Source organism: Carassius gibelio, chromosome A18 (assembly GCF_023724105.1).
Source record: "Carassius gibelio isolate Cgi1373 ecotype wild population from Czech Republic chromosome A18, carGib1.2-hapl.c, whole genome shotgun sequence".
NCBI lineage: Eukaryota > Metazoa > Chordata > Actinopteri > Cypriniformes > Cyprinidae > Carassius > Carassius gibelio.
Window position 1 is genome coordinate 20,665,672 of NC_068388.1, and position 21,367 is coordinate 20,687,038.

Here is a 21,367-nt window from a genome sequence, read left to right on the forward strand (position 1 = left end):
ATGCTTAAAAAACTGCCACTCTACTCCTGTTAGGATAACATCAAATAGGACTAAACAGTGACCTTGAAATTTAGGAAACTGTAGGTTGCTCTCTAATTTTGATCTCCACAGTATGCATGTATATAAATATATAACAGTCAAGTAATATGAAAAAATATTATGTGCAAATCTTTCCCAGAAATTATTCAGCAATCAGTAACACACACAACTAAATCATTGAGATTTGTTTTTATTTGTAACACACTTAAACCCACACATTCTTAGCAAAACTTCAGTTATATCATCACACATGATGCCACAAACCCCCAAGTGAATCTATTGCATCCTGGAGCTCTTCGGGCTGGTTCTTCTTAATGCTGTACTAGGTGACAGATGGTAAAGCCAACCAGTGTCACCTGGATTTCTGCCTATATCCTTGGTTTGACTTTGGCGGTCACACACATGCACACAGGTTTTCCTACACACTCAGTGGCTGGAGATGCTCTGATAATCAGTCTGGTCTCTCCAAGCAGAGAAGTGCCAAAGTGGACGGAGGAAATGTAGGTCCAAAGCTTGAATCTTCACTTGCCGATCCTCTGTACCACCCAGTCCTGCTGACATAGTGGGCATCTATTGTTCTGCTTCACCCAGAGGGACATGCAGCAGTTGTGGAAGGAGTGGTTGCACTCTCCCCATACCACTGAGAGAAAGACGAAATAAGAGACAGAAATGTTTCAGACCCAGAAAAACACAGAAGTTCCACAGAAGACAAAAAGACAGGTTTTGTAGTGAAAGTCGTGACATTTGCCAAGCATGGTAACCCATATTCGGAATTGATAGATGACAAGTATATGATTTATTATAATATTGTAAATAATTTATAAAATATATTGTAAAATATCAATGAAGTGAAATCTGTAATGGCAGTGAACAGTGAAGACACCTGCTTCTAGGGAATAAATGTAATTGATTAATTAGGAAGGCAATAAGTGTGCTAGCAGTGATGTTTTGTTGACTCACCAACACAGTCCTCTTGTTTGTTTTCAGCCTGGCATCTCAAGCATGCATCTGAAATGCATTTGAAACTAAATATCATTCAACATTCATTAATTCATTCATTCAAACACACCCAGTCTTTTTAATATTCATTTAGGGTAGAAATAAGTTGAAATTTGTGTCATTTTACAATTAGCCTTTCGCCGAGCCCCCCTTAGTTACTGTTGCTACTTCCGACAAACAAATGGTCAAACATGACCACCGCGACAGATTGCCATGACGCAAAGGTACAAGGGTATGTTAGCTAGCTAAACCTACATGTTCGACACATTTACCTAGGAGTGGGGCCGTCCACACTGTTTTATCCATTGTAGGCACCACTCACATTGTGTTTTCGGCTTTGGGAATGGGAAGAACACAACTCCTCCAGACAATGTCTCGGGGTATCTAGTGTCTAGTGTTTACAAACACCGTGGTCGCAACACTTCACCATTTTGCTTGGAGTCAAAGTTTGTCGGAACAGCTCACATAGTAACAGTTGCTATGATGTGTGATTGGACAATGGCCGTTTTGGGGGAGGGGCTGGCCATAGGCTAATTCTGTCAGAGGACAGACTTCCTAAAGTCATATTGGTCTGTATAATTACAGTTAGATTATATTGGAAGGCAAGTTAAAGGTTTGGTTCAGACAAAAATTTTAATTGTCATAAATGACTCGCCCTCATGTCATTCCAAACCTGTAAGACCTCCTTTCATTCAATTCAATGTTCAATGTTCAATTCAATGTTTTTTTTAATGCTTCAACAAATTCTATCGTACCCTCTAATGTCACATGGACTACTTTGATGATGTTTTTATTACCTTTCTGGACATGGACAGTATACCACATACATTTTCAATGGAGGGACAGAAAGCTCTCAGACTAAATCTAAAATATCTTAAACTGTGTTCCGAAGATGAACGGAGGTCTTACGGGTTTGGAACGACACGAGGGTGAGTCATTAATGACATAATTTTCATTTTTTGGGTGAACTAACGCTTTAACTAGGCCTACGTGTACTTGTGATTAAGCAGTTAAGTAGAGACTTGTCTCAAAGCTTACCTAGACAGCATTTTTTTTATTCATGGTTTAAATTTATCAAACAACTGAATGCACAATGCAGGGACAAAGCCCCTCGAAGACAAGTGGCCACCTTTGAAACATCTGTCAGGCATGCAAGTGCAGCTCCTATCAATTAGCAACTGGCTCTTTTATTCAGTAGGTGAGATAATTACACCATTCTGAGCATTGCACTTTCTTCAATTAATAAGAAAGGATTTCACTGTCTTGGTACATCTAAAGTCTTTGATTTGAACATTCATCACATCACTTCTGAACATTGTGCAATTCAGTAGTTTGGGGTTCATAAGGGCTTTTCACACTTGAAAACAGTTAACCCTGTCGGATTCTAAACCCCCAGGTAAATGGAATCATCTTGCTTCAAGTTTTACACACTCATAATTTACCTGGGTTTAACAACCAACCCTGGGTAACGTTGTTCAAATGCTGACATTTCACACTGTACATTCCATAACTCAGGGTTAACATTCTTATTTATACACACGACTCGGTAGTGGCCGGATTCAGGTAGTGTTATCCGTCTATTCGTAGTCTGTTTAGGTAAACCAGCTAAAAATCATGGAAAAGTAAACAAAAGCTATTTCAGCTAAGTTAGCCGGTTAGCTAGAGAAACACTCACCCATGACTTGAACCCGACAGATAGCGCAGGTGTCACACTCCACATCCCAACTCCACATGGCTACCGCATTCCACTTCTTGAGGGAGAACATCTTGTCTCCCGCTGATTTGGATCCAGAAGAACCGCTGTGAGTGTGAACTAAACTCGGCTCATCACCGTCGTCTATCTCCGCCATGGCGAAGAGGCTCAAACAAAATGGCTGATCGACTGGTCTGCAGATACGCATATAGGTCTCTCACTGGAGTCGACTGTAAACAGTCTTAAATACACGCAGTCAAGAAAAATGTTTCCACTTTCCCCTTTATTTATAATTTATAATTATTTATAAGTATATGGAGTTAAGTGTGGAAATATTTTTAAAATTTGGAAAATAAAATAAAAAGTGGTCAGTTTGTGAATAATGTCTAAACATTTTGGTTTGGTTAATGATATTGAAAAATAAAAATACTTGTTCACTTACATTACTATGTATAGCATTATCTATCTTGTCTTCTATATCTTTTAAGTTTCCTTTTGTCTATATTTTTTCCTCATACTATACACGCATCAATATACCTAGCTCACGCCGATCCACAGCACCGTTGATGCATGTTTCATTATGTTTGTGTGAAGTATGCTATGTAGCTAGATTGTGTTTGTTGTTTAGGGTTTTCTAATACTTTTATGTTTACATTTTGTAAAACACTTAGCTCATGTAAAGTAAATGTATTATCATTGTAAATGCAAAGTCAACATGCCAGCGCCCATGAGGGGGCGACCCGCTTCACGTAGCCTTTAATTAAGCAGATTTTTTACTGACTTTCCCTCATGTGAGTGTTTGTTTATCTGACATTTCTTCAGCTAAGATACAACGTTTCAAATCACACAATAACCTACTTAAAAAAAATCCCCTCATCAAACTAGAAAAGGCTTTTCATTGAACGGCTCGTACATTATAGCCGTGACGTCATCATACGTTCGATTCGCTGAGGACACTCGAAATAAGCCTCACATGAACGCGCGTGCAGTTATATGGACCAGAACGACACCAGAATTCACATATTTAATGAAAAACAAGTTTGAGGAAAATTTCACTTAACTTTGCAGGGGCACGTCTACTCCAGGGGTGAGCGGCTGTCTCGTCCGCATCAGTGTCAGTGAGAGATTCATGAAGACGGCAGCAAACCGATGTCCACTGATAACACTTCTGTCAAACACACTTCTGTCCATCAACGGATGAACGCCGACTTTGAAAAGTATTCTTTACCACGTTATTGCACGAGGTGAGTTCTGTTTATATTACATTTTGAGTGCCTGCACAATCCACGAGCACACTCTTCTATTAGTAATGCAAAAGAAGAAATGTTACAAGATATTAGTATTACAATAAGGCCTATTAAAGTTTTACCACCTAATTAATCTTTCACCAATTTCATTGTTTGTTTATATATATATATATATATATATATAATTTGCTTTATTTATAACATAATGGAATATAAAAAATACTTTATTGTCATTGCACAACAGTACAGCCAAATTTAGTGCTTCTCAGTGGTACATTTAAAAAATAAAGTAATAAACCCCCTTAAAACCAGAGGTGTAGCCTCTTTTTATTAATCTTGCTGATAGCTGCACTGTAGTGTATATATATATATATATATATATATATATATATATATATATATATATATATATATATATATATATATATATATATATATATATTATTTGCATATGTTTATTACTAGAGAAACATTATATGCTGGGCCCAGTGTAAAATGAATTAGGGACTCATACATGGATTATTATGACTTAAAATACAGATAGTTCTAGTAGAAGTTGTAAGAAGATCTCAGAGGTCTTGATTTTTAAAGGGAAAAGGTATGTATAGATTGAAACGTGACAAAGAGAACATTGACACTGATGCTCTTTGGCCACTGGATGAGAATTTTCTTGAAGAAATAAGACAGCATTAGTGTAAGAGGGCTCGCTGATCTCTGATTTAGTGCTGTCATTGCTACAGAGAAAAAAAAATAATTATTTCAACAAAATTAGGCAATTTAAACGCAATCATTCAGGCACATCCTTATTCTTTATTCATTTTCCTGACATTTAAATCTGTTACCCTGTTTTAAACAACCTTCAGAACTCATTATCAGTTGGTAAATCACGTTACATGTTTAGAAGAGTTTTTCAAAATTAATATGCATCTTAGATGCAGGTGCATTTTCATTGGAAATCTGTGAAGATTATATATACAGCTAAGCAGTTAAAAAAATTCAGTAGCATGGTAGTGGACAGGCTACAGGCTACTCAGACTTCAAAGTAGTCAAACTACAGTCAAGCTACTAACAAAAGTAGTTAACGAAGCTATTTACGGGGAAAATATTAAATATATAACTATACTATTCATAATAATTGTATAATGCATAATGTAATCAAAGCCTTGTTTCCAATCCTTATAACATACGTTCTACGTTTTTGCTAAATCATTTCTACGTTTTTGCGAAAAAAAAAAAAAAAAAGTACCTATACATACAATTCACTGGATTTTCCCACAAAAATGACCACCAGTGGCAGTAAAACAGCAACAACTTTTTTTTTTCTTCCCTTTTTGATACCATGGTATGACCTCACAACACTTACCATTGTGCATGATTTGTAAAGCAGTACGTTTTGATTTCATCACTGGTACAGTACAGCATTTGCGATGTCAAAAAAATGAGTATGAGTCTGCACAATAAAACCACACAATAAAACGTTACTAGAGTCACAATAATCTGTTTCAGATAAAACTGTCCAGACATTTTGCATCACTTACTGGACATTAAATTTCAAACGTCATAAAATGTGTAAGAAGCAATTTCCAATTTCATATTAATTTGCAGAAATGTTGCCACAGGCAAGACTTTCTAACGAGTTGCTTATCTGGAAAACAAGATTACACTGGCAAATTTACACAAGCATAATACAGTAATTTCAATAGTAATCCTTGGAATCAGTCATTTTAAATGAGGTCGAAAGATTTCTCAAGGAGATTTTGCTACAAGTTGGTTGTGTGAATTAACCACGTTGGCCAACAAAAACCTGCTTGGCTTGAAAGTGACTTCCGTGTGAGCTGTGCTTCATATTTTGATAAGCTTTGAAAAAAAAAAAAGTTTTGTGATTTGATTTTCTCTCTTTTGGAATAGGTGGAGCAACGATGACCTTCAGAGGCATGCATTGGCTAAGAGCCGGCGCATGGCTATGCGGAGACCGGCCTACATGTTTAATGCCCGCTACAATAGTCTATCGCCAAATGAAGAGCGTTTCCTAGAGGCGGCTGAGTATGGAAATATCCCTGTCATCCGCAGGATGCTAGAAGAACTTTCAGACCTCAATGTCAACTGTGTGGACTACATGGGCCAGAATGCATTGCAGCTTGCTGTTGCCAATGAGCACCTGGAAGTGACCGAACTCTTGCTGAGGAAAGAGAACCTGGCCAGGATTGGTGACGCTCTGCTTTTAGCCATAAGTAAAGGCTACATTCGTATTGTGGAGGCCATTTTGGGCCACCAGGCCTTTGCGGATACATCCAAACTCACTAGCAGCCCCCTCCAGGCAGAGACGCAAGATGACTTCTTCGCATATGACGAGGATGGCACGCGGTTTTCCCATGATATTACACCCATCATACTAGCTTCTCATTGCCATGAATACGAGATCGTGCACATTCTGCTAAGGAAGGGTGCCCGGATTGAGCGCCCACATGATTACTTTTGCAAATGCAACAGTTGCCTCTATCACCAGAGGCATGACTCTTTTAGCCATTCACGTTCCAGAATCAATGCCTACAAAGGATTGGCAAGCCCTGCCTACCTGTCCCTGTCCAGCGAGGACCCGGTACTGACAGCTCTAGAGCTCAGCAATGAACTGGCTGTTCTAGCCAACGTAGAAAAAGAGTTCAAGGTGGGCATGATAAGAGTAGAAAATGAAGATTCTGTTAATAAATAATGGAACATGGAATAATTTCTCATCCTAATTTACTGTTTTACATTTAGTCATTTAGCAGATGCTTTTATCCAAAGCAACTTACAAATGAGGACAATTGAAGCAATCAAAATCAACAAGAGAGCAATGATATGCAAGTGCTTTAAAAAGTCTCAGTTAGCTTGACGGAGTACTGGTAGTAGGTTTTTTTTTTTTTTAAGAATAGAATTAGAATAGAGAGTGCTGGAGTTAGAGTGTCAAATAAAGATGACATATATGTGTTTTGATAGGATATATGCCATTGTCGACACAGTACAGGGATTTGTCCAAGTATTTTATTGGGAAATATCAATTGGAAATACACTAGGAAAAAGGCACGCAACTAGACTAATGAATTGAGGAGTTTTTTTTATTTTTTTTTATTTAACATTTAACTTTTTATGTGGAGTGCAAATGAATGTGGGTGTACATGCTTAGTAGTTGGTGACTCTGCTGCCTTTGCCAACGAGTGGGTGGCTTAGTTCTTCTTGCTTATATTTTTATTGATAAGTTGAATGTTTTGTATGCCGTTTGAGTCTTTAACAGATGGTAAGACTGATCTCTAGAACATTTCTGCTGTAACATGTTCATAACTACGTGCATGCCAGTTACATTCAATTTGCTAGCATTAAGGAGAATCATGCGGCAAACTCTGGCTGTGTCCTAAATAATGCCAAGAAATGTATTTGTGTTTGTGGTTTATTAAAGGGATAGAAATCCGAAAGCTTTCTGACCCTGCATAGATAGCAAAGCAACTTCCACGTTTAAGGGCTGGAAAGGCCTTGACCGAAAAAACAAAAAAACCAAAAAAAAAAAACCACTGAGACGAGTAATACAATTACAAGAAAAATAAAAAAGGAAATTATGACAAAATAACTATCCCTTTAATATTGTTAGTGAAAGCATATATAAAGTGTTACCATTATGTCTTATTTCTGAAAATGACTTGCAATAAGACATTTTTTGAGATTTTATGTAAAGATTTTATAAAATGGTGATTTTCAACTTACTTGTGTCTACGTTTTCAACCGATCTCTGCTAATTTCCTTTCACAGAATGATTATACGAAGCTGTCTATGCAATGTAAGGATTTTGTAGTTGGACTTCTGGATCTGTGTCGGAATACAGAGGAGGTGGAAGCCATTTTAAACGGAGACGCAGAGGCAGGTGGCCACTTTGATAAGGGCGGCAGACCTAATCTAGTTCGATTAAAACTGGCCATCAAATACGAGCTGAAAAAGGTAGGCTTCTCTCATAATAAACATTAATATTTCATGCAATGATTTCAGTTAGTGATTTAATTATTAGGCAAAATGATTCAGCCAAGTAGCCTTAAGTGTTAAAATACAACGGCTTAATCACTGTGGATGACAGTACAATAATAAAGGCATTTGTTCATTGTATCTCTGCCTGCTCTTGTGCTTCCCACACAGTTTGTAGCTCATCCCAACTGCCAACAGCAGCTTTTGTCCATATGGTATGAGAATCTGTCAGGGCTCAGGCAGCAGACCACAGCGGTCAAGTTGCTGGTGGTTCTGGGGGTGGTGGTTGGACTTCCTGTTCTGGCCTTACTGTACTGGATAGCACCCTCAAGCAAGGTCAGACTGTAATAACGTTTAGTCAATGTGAATTCAGCCACACATTTGAATTTTGCTGCTTATGTGATATTATAAGACAATGACTTCTTACTACAAGACATTATTTGAGAATATTCTTTATTTGTTTTGTGCAATGTTTTTGATTATAGTTGGGGAAGATCATACGTGGTCCTTTCTTAAAATTTGTGGCACATGCAGCTTCTTTCACCATCTTTCTTGGCCTTCTCATTATGAATGCTGCTGACCGCTTCGAAGGGACATCTCTTTTACCAAATATGACCATCCACGATCATCCCTCACAATTGTTCCGCATGAAGACAACTCCTTTTACCTGGATGGAAATGCTGATCATTTCCTGGGTTGTTGGTCAGACATCATCTCACATCATGTCACACAACAACAAATCAATCTTTTTTTTGTTTTTGGTTCAGATCATTTACTCACCTGCATGACGTTGCAAACCTGTATGGCTTTTTGAAACACAAAAGAAGAGCTTTTGCAGAATGTTCACACTGCTCAGTTTTGTATGATAACTAATAAATTCCAAAATCTCTCATTAATGCACTATTGTCACAGTGTCTGGGTTGTGTTCCCTGGGGTTCCACTAGATGTCCTCCTTTCTCACGGTGTCTGTCACCAGATCACTTCCTGTTCCCTTATATGGTCACCTTCCTCCTTGTTAAGTTAATTGATTGTTTCCCCACCTGTCTCCTGTCTCCTCATTATCCTTCTGTGTATAAATACCCAGTCTGTCTTAGTCTGTGTTACTGAGTCCTTGTTTAATGTCAGTATATTATTCATGTCCGTCATTCTTGCCTTGTCTTGCCTTGTCTTCGTGTCTTGTTTATGTGGATTGATGTTTTGGTTTCGACCCCTGCCTGGACTGTTTACCCCTCTGGATTATCCCTTAAATAAATCATACTTACCTGCAATTGGTTCTCTCGCCGTCTTTCAAGCGTCTCGTAACGTGACAACTATAGAATAGTTTATATGACCGGTACATATGAGTTTGGAATGTCATGAGAATCAGTAAATATGACACATTAAACATCAAGCGTAACCCTATAAAGCCTACTGTATAATTTAAACACAAATTTCGAAGCCATCTAAATTATCAGCATAATTAAAACTATGCTGAAAAACTTGTTATCTGATTGAAAGTTTATACTTTGTTTAGCAAGTCAAATGCCAAGAGAATACACATACGAATAACTTTTATATTGTTAGTTTAATTTTAAGAAGAATACTTACTGGACTAAGGCAATTTCAGTTGATCATCTATACATATAATTTTTCCACAAAATCATGTTAAAATGTGAGTAGCAAATATGATTTATCAGACTTGAGGAATGTTTATTTGTACATCTTTCAGAAATCATTGTATTGCACTGCTTTATACCCCCCCCCCACTACAATAAAAGAAAATACAGAATTTAGATTATAAAAATAAGCACATCTTACTTTTTGGCTATAAAAATATCAGCAACTACACCAAATTGCATATTTTTTTCTCAGTTTATGCCTCTGAATAAATGTAAGGTGTTTTTTGTTATTCTCATTTAGTATGAGCTCTATGTTATCCTGTATTATACTATAAGAACAATAAAAGCCTGTGTATTAAATATGAAAGTCTGCTATAACAATATGAAACTAAAGGTTCAAAAAACTCTTCCAGTTTTTCCACAACTTCAAATTGTCTTACCATCTGTTACATTTGTTCTATTAAACCTATTAGAAGTACTGTTTAAATCTTTACAAATTAAATCATTTTTAAGACACTAAATGTCTTTGGGTGCATAAATATTTTACGATAAATCTAATTATCTGCCTCTTTCTTCCAATTAAAGGAATGATTTGGGCTGAATGTAAGGAGATATGGTCGCAGGGTCCTCGGGAATATCTGCTGGAGCCTTGGAATTTGCTGGACTTTGGAATGCTGGCCATTTTTGTGACTTCCTTCATTGCTAGATTTATGGCATTTTGGCATGCAAATGTTGCACAGAGTTACGTTGACAAGCACTACACCGATCTATCAAACATTACCTTGCCCCTTGAGATAGAATACTATCGACTTGGTGAGTATTGCTGTCAAATATTACTGGAAAATCAATGCTTTGTCCATTCAAAAACCACTTATCTTAGTTTTTTATATAATCTCGAGAAGTGGTCTATTTAGAATTAAAACTGCTAAATAATAATTAAAAAAAGCTGATTATGGTTTCTACATCATCACTTCAACAATGGAAAATAATTTCTGCAAACATTATATTTGTGCAATGTTTTAAATTATAAAAAAAAATTAAAAAATGGACCATGTATGTAAATGTAAATGAAACACATTTTTTATGCATTTATTTTTTCCATTTCGAAAGGATCCTAGTGCTGTGTCGCCTAGAGGGCGATATGGGGAATGTCTCCGGCATGACTGGTGTCTGAAGCATGAGTCTAAACATGGCAGCCTATGATGTCACAACTGGTGTGGCTGAGAGTATAAAAGGGCACCTGTGAAATATCTCATCCTCTTTCTTTTCTTCAGTAGATCGTTTATTTGTACATGAGTTAGGATCACGTGTGTTTACCTCATGAGGGAGCAGAATGCGTGCACTGATTTGAGTAGAATGCAGTCTTCTCTTTGAGCATGGTCGATGCTCTAGGTATGATGCATTCACATAACTGACTACAAGAGACAGGTATGGAACTCTTTCCTTTCAACTTTCCCCTGAGGGATAGTAGTTAGTGTTTGCACGACCATGTTCAGCTCTCTATAAGGCACTTATAGCAATGCATTTGCTCCTGTTCTCGCATGATTCTTTTTAAAGTGATAAAATCCATTGTTTGAAATAGGTTAAATTGCATGATTTTCTCAATGAGGTTACAGTAATTGGTTCTCCTTTAATCTTAGAGAATTGTTATGCTGAGGCCTCTGTCCTCGGAGATCCATCATACAATGGTGTGGGGTTGTTAGGCTTTCTGAGCCTCCTTGGCCTTAGGGCTGAAACAATTAGTCAAAATTATCGACAGCATTGATGATAAAAAATTTCTCAACAAGTTGTTTTGTTGTTGAGTAGTTGATTGAACTCTCTTTTTATACCTCCACTCCTAGAGCTCAGCAGGCAGTTAGGCTCTTTGTGATCCTCCATGGCCACTGCGAGCATTGATGAGGCGTATTCAGTGATGTAAGATCTGGCTCTGTGGCGGGTCTCTAGTCGTTGGAAAGGTAAACTGGTTCTTAGATGCCTCATTAACTGAACCAACTCCGAACCGGCAATAGCACTGGCTCTGAACTAGCACCCAGTTCATGCTGGTGGAAAAGGGGTATGTGTGCCTTCTTGCATGGTATTCAATATCCTTCCGCTCCTACAGCTCGGCTAGCCGGTTGGGTAGTATACTAAGTTGTTAGACTCTCTGGGAGCCTTCTCGGCTACTGACCTTAGTGTGCAGGGTTGCTAGGCCGCCTCTCATTTAAGAGCTGGTATATTAGGCCTCCACTCTGTAGAGCTTTGAGGGCCAGTTAGCTCTTAGTGTTAGGCTCTCTGTGAGCCTTCTTGGATGCTGGCCTGAATAAGAATTTACTGTAGTTAGGCTTCTTCTCTCCTGTTGAGTCCTCCATTCTTGAAAAGCTCTGGTCTATGATTGCATTGGCGGTGCAGGGGAGGGACTCCTTTTAGTCTTTGACTTAGCTCAGTCAACTAGGCATTTATCCCTTCAGCATGAGGGCAAGGGTATACCATTCTCCATAGCGCCCTCTAGGGGATGCACTGCAAGATCCCTTTCGAAAGGGAACGTCTCAGGTTAAGCATGTAACAGTGGTTCCCTGAGATCAGGGAATGAGATGCTTAATCCCTTTGCCATGCTTCAGGCATTCCTGCATACATCTCCTTCAGATAAGAAGTTAATGTTAAGAAGATGTTTTCCAAAGGTGCCCTTTTATACTCTCGGCCGCACCAGTTGGGACAGCATAATTGTCAAGTTCATTATTTTGTTTAGACTCATGCTTCAGGCAGCAGTCATGCCAGTGTCATTCCCCATAGCACCCTCTAATGCTGCATTCATAACCAAATGCGAACAGAGCGTCTGGCGCAAATTATTTCAATGTTAAGTCAATGTAAAGACGCGTTTACGCGCGTCTGGAGGTCTCGCAGCGCGGTAGACGTGAATTCGCCTCATTTGCGCGTCTAGTTCTGACTACAATTTTGCGTATGACGCCCGAGTTGAAAAATGTAAACTTTGGTGTCAATTTGCAACGTGTTAACCAATCGGGAGCCTGGTCAGGAGTCACTCATTCAACATGGAGAAACGACTGATGTTGTCAGTGAGCAGTCAATCGGAGCTATATGTCAAGTATCACACACAAGTTCATATTTCAGGAATAAAAATTACCTTGCTTAGAAGAGTGTGTTGTAAATACAAATGTAACTTTTGAGTCTCGTACACGTTTATCGACCCGCCACCTTCCCGACGTTTTTTACAACTATTTTCCACCTAATATTGCTGTAACGGCGTACAAACTTCATATTCATCTGGAAGAAGGAGGTGGGAACCGGCGGACAATCAAATAACATTTTAATTACAAAATAAAAACAAAACAGCGCGTCAACCCCTCACGGACGACTGACGCGCGCAAATAAAAACCCAAACACAAACTAAAATCCAGGCCTGGTCCATTCTCGTCCGTCACTGTCGTCGCTCCTGTTTTATATCCCTCCATCTCCTCCGTGGGACTCGAGACCGGTGGGTCGAGCATTTGTAGCTCATTTCCAATCACTCTACCGGTTTCGCTCCTGTTCCCACGTCTCTCGTCCCCGCCAAAACCAACACTGACAAGTAGAAATCTAAATATGACAGCTCACACTTTTTCTACCAATTGCTTTTTTCCCACCATATATTTCAGCTTGACCTTTTGAAATACCTGAAGAAAAGATAATATGCTCAACCTTAACAAGCTTCTTTTGCATATATTTTAGCTCGAGTCCACTGGGTTCCTTCAGACCCTCAGCTGATCTCTGAGGGCCTTTATGCCATTGCAGTTGTTCTAAGCTTCTCTCGGATTGCGTATATTCTACCGGCAAATGAGAGCTTTGGGCCCTTGCAGATCTCCCTGGGCAGGACCGTGAAAGACATATTTAAATTCATGGTGATCTTCATAATGGTGTTTGTGGCCTTCATGATTGGAATGTTTAACCTCTACTCATACTATCGTGGTGCAAAGCAGAATGGCGCATTCACAACGTAAGCAATGAACATATCTGGTTGATTATCATCAATTCCTTTGATGATTGTTTGTCTTGTCCTTTGTAATTGAATCACATCTGTGTCTTTTTTAAGTTATATAATTACAAAAACGCCCAGTGCCTTTGGAAGCAATGTATAAGGACATACTGAAAGTAGGCGTTTGGCAAATTCAATTATCATGACTACCATTCCATGTGGACATGAGAATGAATAAGAGTCCTGGAGTCTTCATACTCTGTAAAAAGGCTCAGAGTAATATGAAACAGAGAAGTAATTCATTAAAATACAGTGAAATTCATTAAAGACCTTGTGAAATCAAAATTGGCTGTTGTGGGTTTTAGGATGTCTAGAAGCTTTGAGGTTATATATTGAGGTCCAGCCCAATCTTATGAGAAATCTGAACTATTTTATATGAATTTGTATAATTTGTTTGGGATGAAAACAAATGATTTTTAGAAAACAACTAAGCATGAAGCTCTACCCCCATTCCCTAAACCTAACCGATGGTCAGGTCAGTCAGATCTACACAGATTGTAAAAATTCATAAAAATGTACCACCAATTCGTCCAAATGCTTGATATTGCAGTTGGTACACTGGTTTTTAAAGCAAACAGTTTACTGCACTTTATTATTCTTTTAGTTATTTACCAATAGCAGCTTATTTAATCCGAGGTAGACCTACCATGAACTCATGGGCTCTCTATCGCCATCTGTGGTTGAAACATGTAGTTAAACAACTTAGAATTGTTTATAAAAAATATTATGGTGACCCTATGGTCATGCAGGTTTGTTTACACATTAAACTCGTGGCCACGTTAAAAATATGTTGTTCCCTCAACATCAGAATTCGTGGCCATGAGAAATGGATGTTGTTCCCTCAACATAGCATCTCGAGGCTACGAAATAAGGATGTTGTTACCTCGACAAAATGAACTCATGGCCACAACACATCACGTTCCCACCAGTTAATATCTTGTGGCCACAACATTTTATCACTTTCCCACGAGTTAATATGTTGTGGCCACAACAAAAATAAGTGAACTGAACATGAACCCCCTCCTGGTCACTTTAATGTATGCAGGAAAAGAACAGGAAAAATATTTCTCAGAAAAAGTGTGCAGTGTGTTTCTACAGGATGTTTGGGTGTTCCTTATGTTTTAGTTTTAACAGAGCCATAAACCATTTGCTGTTGCTAGTCAGAGGTAGTTGATAATACAGGGAGGAAAGTGATTCCAATTTCAAGAGAAAGACTACATTTTTAATTGTATTGTATATTTAAGTTATTTTTCTCATCTTGACCTCAAAACTTAAAGACAGACTAGAAGACACAAAGCAACATTTTGGGTAATACTTTACAACAAGGTCCAATTAAATAATATTAGTTAATGGATTGACTGACATAAACTAACAATTTGCAATACATTTGTTACATCATTTATTTATTTTTGTTAATGTTAGTTAAAAATTAATAGATAATACGTTTGAAATTAATAATATATAAGTAAATATTAAATTAATTAAGATTAATAAATGCTTTAGAAGTATTTTACATTGTTCATGTTAATCGTCTGTTTCTTCTACTCCAGGGTTGAGGAAAGCTTTAAAACTTTATTCTGGGCTATTTTTGGACTTTCTGAGGTCAAGTCTGTCGTCATCAACAACGGGCACAAATTCATTGAGAATATTGGCTATGTACTTTACGGAGTCTACAACGTTACCATGGTTATCGTCTTACTCAACATGCTCATAGCCATGATCAACAACTCATTTCAGGAAATTGAGGTAATCATATTCTGAAATTAGATCTGTGGATAGTATGAAGGTACAGGCCTGGGGTAAATGTCCACGCACCATCATTTCCCATTCATACTCCCTTTTAAATGAGATACAGAATCTTTATTGTACTGTTTAATTTGTTCTCTCTGGTTACAGTATAAATTGATTGAGTTGGCTTTATAAACTGCAACTGTTTGTGTAAAAGCAACTTGCCTTTCACAGTGTACAGTAGCATCCAACAGTGACATATAAATTGGTCATGCATTGCAAATTTATTGCGCCAGAGAGGTCTGATGTGGTAACAGGAAACAGAAGTCGTCATTTTTTATACATTTTATTGCCACCTGGGGTCTAATTATTTGACCATTACTAATATGTCAACACACTCCACTGTTACAGTCATACTGCCCCTTAATGTTTCAGCATTTTGTCACCTTGGAATTATAAGGTTCTATCTTTTTGTCAAAATTGAGTAATTCACATATTCTTATTCTGTGACAACATATTTATGTTATGTGTATTTTCTTGTTGTTGTGTACATTCTGGGACTGATGTATGAAAGAGACTTGCTCACCATATCACTATTTGAAATGCAAAAACTTTTTAAGATCGTTATCTCGAACTGCCCTCAAAACGCAGATAGAACCTTATAATTCCAAGGTGATGATTTGGTTTCATCAGATACTTCAGATTGATGTCATTTAGTTCTTACATACAGTACACTCTCGGAAATAAAAATTCTTCATTGGTATTTATGATTCCACAAAGAACCTTTAACAGTAATGGAATCTTTCCATTCCACAAAAAAGTTCTTTATTGTGGAAAAAGTTTCTTGGGATTATTAAGCAGATCTTCACACTAAGAACATTTTTTACTCTTAAGAACTGTTGCATGAAAGGTTCTTTGGGGACCCAAAATGGTCAATTAATGGCATTGCTGCAAATTTTATTTTGTATTTAGAGTCGGGGAGATTGGGAAGACTGAGATTGGGAAGACTGAGGCTAGTTGTAACATGAGGAAGTTCTCTATATCAGTAAAGATGTAAAAATCCAGTTACGCAAACATGAACTTTATCTATCAGGCTTTATATATAATTTTCAAACACCTAGTTAAATTTTTTTTGTGTGTGTGTGTGATTTCTGTCCTCCAATCTAAAATCCCCAAATTATAAAATGTTGTATCATTTTAAAATCTAAATTGTAAACTTCTTTAGGTAAAATGGTTTGCTTAAGAAGTGCATCTGTGCTGCATTTCGGTTATTTAAAGCAACACTATTCATACATGTATTAGTGCGAAATAATAAACTAAACGTACCTATTTGGAAATAAACAGTTTTAAAGGCATTTCGAATGAAGTGTCATTTGCCAGTGCTTTGTGTGCATCTAGGACGATGCCGATGTGGAGTGGAAGTTTGCAAGGGCCAAGCTGTGGTTTTCGTACTTTGAGGAAGGAGGGACGCTGCCTGTGCCATTTAACCTCATCCCCAGCCCAAAGTCCGTCATCAGCCTGGCTATGAAACTCAAACAGCTCCTGCTAATACCCCTTCATAGACACAAAGAGGACTTAAAAGAAGACACGGAGCTCAATGAGGTGAGATGAAGGAGAGACATTCTTAAAAGGATCATATGATGCTTTTTTAAAGATCATTATGTATTTATGTATTTATGATTTAATATTCCAAACACACATTATTTTTCAAATACTTCACATTATCGTAGGTCCTCTATGCCTCGCCTCTCTCAAACGTGTCGTTTTCTACAGTCCCTCCTTCTGACAAGCACAGTCTGCCCTGATTGGCCAACTGACCCAGTGCATTGTGATTGGTCGAACACTGTAATCTATTATCGTGAGCTTCATCTTTCAAAATAAATGTAAAGATAGTTAATAATGTCCTTTGTTCACCTATCAGGCTTGAACTGATGATAAAACCGAGTCATGTTACAGACAGTGATGAAGCTAAGCTTGTGGTGTTTGCAGTACACAGCTGACTCTGTGATGTGACTGTCTCTCTCACACACACACACAAGCGCGTGTGACGTGCAAAACTCTGCATTTGAACATTCAGTAGCAAATACTTAAACTAATAAATAAATATACTTAGAGTAGCTGATTCAGAAGTGACAGATTGTCGTAGCAATGTCAGAATGACCTCCTCTCCTAGGTTCACGAAACAGTCGTCCATAAAATGTGTTACTGTTCTGTTGTAAGTAATCATAATGATTCCTAAATGCATCTACTTTCAGAAGGCCAAATAAAGTGCTTTTGCCTAGATACACAGCATCTCCCTGTCATGGCCGCTTCAACACTAACTGCCGTTACTGAAACCATGACTTCTTTCTTTGTGTGAACATTTGGGCAGTATTACGCAAATATTTTCACATTGTGATGTAGACATGTGGGAGTGTGTTTAAACAAACCGTTTTAGGAGGGCGTGGCAGAGTCTTAACTTTGATAAAGAATATCTCTTTGGTTTTGAGACTTTAGTCTTTGCAACTTTACATTCACCAAGAGCTTTAACACTCCGAAGAGAAAGGAAAAATTTTAATTGCATCATATGACTCCTTTAAATGACTAAAAATGCATCTTGATGTTTTCTCAGTTTTCTCAAAATGTTGCATTCAGTTTTATTTCTATAATGATTTGAGGTTCTCAATGTTACTGCCTAAGTTTTCCTTTGAATGTTACTTTTATTGGTCTTTTGTTCCCTCTTATGGCCAGATTGTGCAACAACATCAGGAGCTTTTGAATTATTGAAAGAATAAATAATTTTTGGTTGGGTATTCACAAATATATATTTTTTTCTTTCAGTCGGGTAAACAAAAAGAGTCCAGTGAGAAGAATTCACCTTATACAAGTCGTTACCAGGTAAATACATCATGGCTGACAAGTCACCGGAATGCTGAACAATAATTAGAGACAACAATTTAGATTTCCAGTATAGTTTACTGACAGCCTCAATAACTTTGGTGCTATTTTTTCTCCCCACAGAGGATCATGAAACGGCTGATCAAACGATATGTCATCAAAGCACAGACTGACAAAGAGGGAGATGAAGTTAATGAAGGTACAATGTTGTGGACTTTGTGATCATTTGTCTGACTTCTGTCCTCCAAACTAAAATCCCTTTATTATTAAACTGTTGTTTTCTTTTTCTAAAAGGGTTTCCTTTAAACTGTTTTATATTTTTACTCATGGTTATTGTGACGAGTGGAGCCGGGTTGAGATCCGTGGGAACAGAGCGAGGCAGGTGTCTCTCTTTATCATTTACTCCACCGGATCGTTCCGTTCCCACGGCTCCCACGGTTAGGTTTAATTTTTTATTTAAAATGTGGTTTCCATTGGAACTACTTTTCTAGGTTGTTGCACTTCTGTTTGTGTGTCAGTCATGTAATGATCCAGTTATCTAAGCATATCACTGACGATAGAAGGTCTTTATCAATCTCTTTGTGTCTTCCAGGGGAACTAAAGGAGATAAAGCAGGACATCTCTAGTTTACGCTATGAGCTGCTGGAGGAGATGTCCCGTCAGACGGAGGAGCTGGCAGAACTAGTCAGGAGACTCGGAGAGAGACTAGCCAGTCAACAAAACCTGTAGTTTTCTCATTATGCTCAGCGGTGATTCTCATTAGATTGTTAATAATATAATACACATTATTATTATCATGTATTTTTTTTTGCAATATCATAAAATAATGGTAGTACAACAAATACTATGACATTTAAATACATGGAAAATACATTTCTAAATATTTAATAACATATCAGAACTTGGATATTAAAATTATTAATTATACTTAAATAGGCTTTTTTCTTAAAGCAGAAGATAATTTTCTTTTTAATTTCCTTAGGGTTCAGTTGCATAAACAAAGCCATGTAAGATTGTGTCTTAATAACTAGTCTGACCAACTAGCAGTTAGCAAAAGGAGTTTCATTCTAAAATCAGATCTACATTTTTATGCAGCTGACGTTAAAATAAGTCATAGACAGTCTTAAAGAATAAAAAAATGACTAAATTAATACTAGTCCAAGCAAATTATTCAACTGGCTCCAAAACATGTTTTGACCGGTAGAGTAAGTTGTGAAAATTACTCTATTACATTACTCAACATTAAGTCACTTTTGCTTGTTTTATAAGCAAAGTTTCCTCTGGAGAGCATTAATTCTGCAAAAATGAAGCTGAAATTAAATTAATTAAAAATGTTATTACATTTCAGAATTTGTTTTTGGGACTGACAATGCTAATAATTCTGCTTGCCATGCCATAACCAAGCCAAAACACAGTGCCTACACATCAGACCAAATGTGTTTTGACTGAATTTTATTGGATTTCATCATACTGTGTTTTCACTGAAGCTGAGCATAGTGGAGCCAGAACAGATGTCAGTCTGAGACCTAATGTCACTGTAAATGTGTAGGTACTGTGTTTTGCTTGGTGTTAATGATTTTGTAAATCTATCATATTTTAATCATGGTCCACTACAGATGTTTTATTAATTCAAATTATTAATTATTCAATGTGTGAAGTCTGACAGTTATAAGGTGCCAGTATTACTATGGAGTCAATTGTATATTTATAATAAAAAATGAAGAGGTAAAAATAAATGTTTCTTTAACACTAGTTGTTCTTTCACACTATAAACCCTAATACGTTTACTACAGGTAGTTACTTTGAGGTAATGAATCCCTCATTTTGGTAGTGGGGTTTGTAATAATTTGGACACCAGTTGTTCACTTATCAATTATATGTCCCAAACCTATTGAAGGAACAAAATATGTTATTCTGCATAGTTGTATTTAATAACTGCCCGATGAGCAAGATCTCCCTTGTGAAAAAGATGTGTACTTAAGTGAATTGAATGTGAACTTGTAGTGTATTTCAAATCTTAAAATATAGCCTTTATCTTTTTTTTTACTGTATAATTAAACTACAGATAATATAATGATGGTATTTTTATTTAAATGTTTTAATTGCAAAAGCTTTTCACTGCAGTCTGAACTGAAAGTGAAGAGATAAAAAGTCTACCACAAAAAATGATTAGATAACACATATTTCTGAATTGTCAGTGTGGTAACACCCAAGGCCCTCTAAAACTAGCCAACAGGCCAGTAAACCATCTAAGAATTGCATAATTCCTATTTAAAACCTAAGGTTTTTTTTTTTTTTGTTGTTTGTTTGCTTTTTTTGATAAATGCTTTGTTTGATGAGTATGGCTATTAAAAATGCCACTTTGTTTTGAAATAGTGTTATTAATTTAGTAGCACTGAGTGATAATTGTTTTCAGCACTATTCACAAAAACATTTTTAATACTGGCAAATATTATTAGATAGTGTGTGCATAATTATTAGTTAAGTGGATATTCTAATCAAAGCCTGATCAATTACTTATGAGTAATTTTTGATGAGGAAATGTGGGACATAAATTGGCACGCACACACACACACACACACACACACACACACACACACACACACAAATGATTAGAGTGTGACTTCCAGACAATAAAGATCTTTGTTGTCAATAATAGTCTTCTTTTTTTTTTGTGAACTTGCAAAGAAATTTGTTGAGAAGAAAAAGTGTAAATTACCAGCAAAAGATCTGTGAAGACTTAAGCATTAAACCACCAAGAACCTATTAGCCTCCAGTGCTACCATTTTCAACCACTGCAAGACACTTTTTGAGTTCAACTTATTGAGCCTTGTTAGAAACTCAACTACAGTATGAAACCCATACCTGACCTTCCTTCTTATTCTGTTCAGCCCAGAGGTTCAGATCACTACTGAAGTCATGGGGATAGGTAGATTACACTAAACAATTGTAAATCGCTGCTATTATGACACACAGGCTATTTTAAATTGTGGTCTCACAGTAACAGGTAGGGATGTTACATCATAGTTCAACCTGACCTCTCGAGAGCCTCCCACCACCTGTGTGTTGAGTGCAGCCCATACAGGTTTAATTTACCAGGTGTTTCTCTGTCTAGAAATGAGTCAGAAATAGACAAAAGCTTTTATCAGAATTGGCTGACTTGACCACCAAAGCTCTGACCTCAATAACAGCT

The 21,367-nt window shown here is 37.2% G+C and overlaps 2 protein-coding genes across 2 annotated transcripts; one reads left to right on the forward strand and one right to left on the reverse strand.

The window, feature by feature from the left end:
• Positions 1–213: 213 nt before the first annotated feature.
• On the reverse strand, positions 214–2,960 carry LOC127934496 (RING-box protein 2). The gene is made up of 3 exons (XM_052531932.1): positions 2,714–2,960; positions 1,000–1,047; positions 214–679 (listed from the first exon to the last, which is right to left on the reverse strand). The coding sequence occupies exons 1-3, from the start codon at positions 2,937–2,939 to the stop codon at positions 561–563; spliced, it is 393 nt and encodes a 130-aa protein (XP_052387892.1). The 5' UTR covers positions 2,940–2,960; the 3' UTR covers positions 214–560.
• A 578-nt stretch (positions 2,961–3,538) lies between these two features.
• LOC127934468 (short transient receptor potential channel 6-like) lies at positions 3,539–20,775 on the forward strand. The gene is made up of 12 exons (XM_052531882.1): positions 3,539–3,975; positions 5,887–6,643; positions 7,759–7,944; positions 8,137–8,301; positions 8,451–8,667; positions 10,149–10,376; positions 13,266–13,530; positions 15,120–15,315; positions 16,696–16,899; positions 18,118–18,174; positions 18,298–18,373; positions 18,767–20,775. The coding sequence occupies exons 1-12, from the start codon at positions 3,881–3,883 to the stop codon at positions 18,901–18,903; spliced, it is 2,583 nt and encodes an 860-aa protein (XP_052387842.1). The 5' UTR covers positions 3,539–3,880; the 3' UTR covers positions 18,904–20,775.
• Positions 20,776–21,367: the final 592 nt, after the last annotated feature.

Excerpts from the sequence above, each read along its gene's own strand:
- LOC127934496 (XM_052531932.1), bottom strand. The coding sequence starts at position 2,939 with ATGCGTATCTGCAGACCAGTCGATCAGCCATTTTGTTTGAGCCTCTTC. Across the intron at positions 1,048-2,713 it reads CTGTCGGGTTCAAGTCATGG|ATGCATGCTTGAGATGCCAG; the intron begins GTGAGTGTTTCT and ends AATGCATTTCAG. Across the intron at positions 680-999 it reads CAAACAAGAGGACTGTGTTG|TGGTATGGGGAGAGTGCAAC; the intron begins GTGAGTCAACAA and ends TCTTTCTCTCAG.
- LOC127934468 (XM_052531882.1), top strand. The coding sequence starts at position 3,881 with ATGTCCACTGATAACACTTCTGTCAAACACACTTCTGTCCATCAACGG. Across the intron at positions 10,377-13,265 it reads GATAGAATACTATCGACTTG|CTCGAGTCCACTGGGTTCCT; the intron begins GTGAGTATTGCT and ends CATATATTTTAG. Across the intron at positions 13,531-15,119 it reads CAGAATGGCGCATTCACAAC|GGTTGAGGAAAGCTTTAAAA; the intron begins GTAAGCAATGAA and ends CTTCTACTCCAG.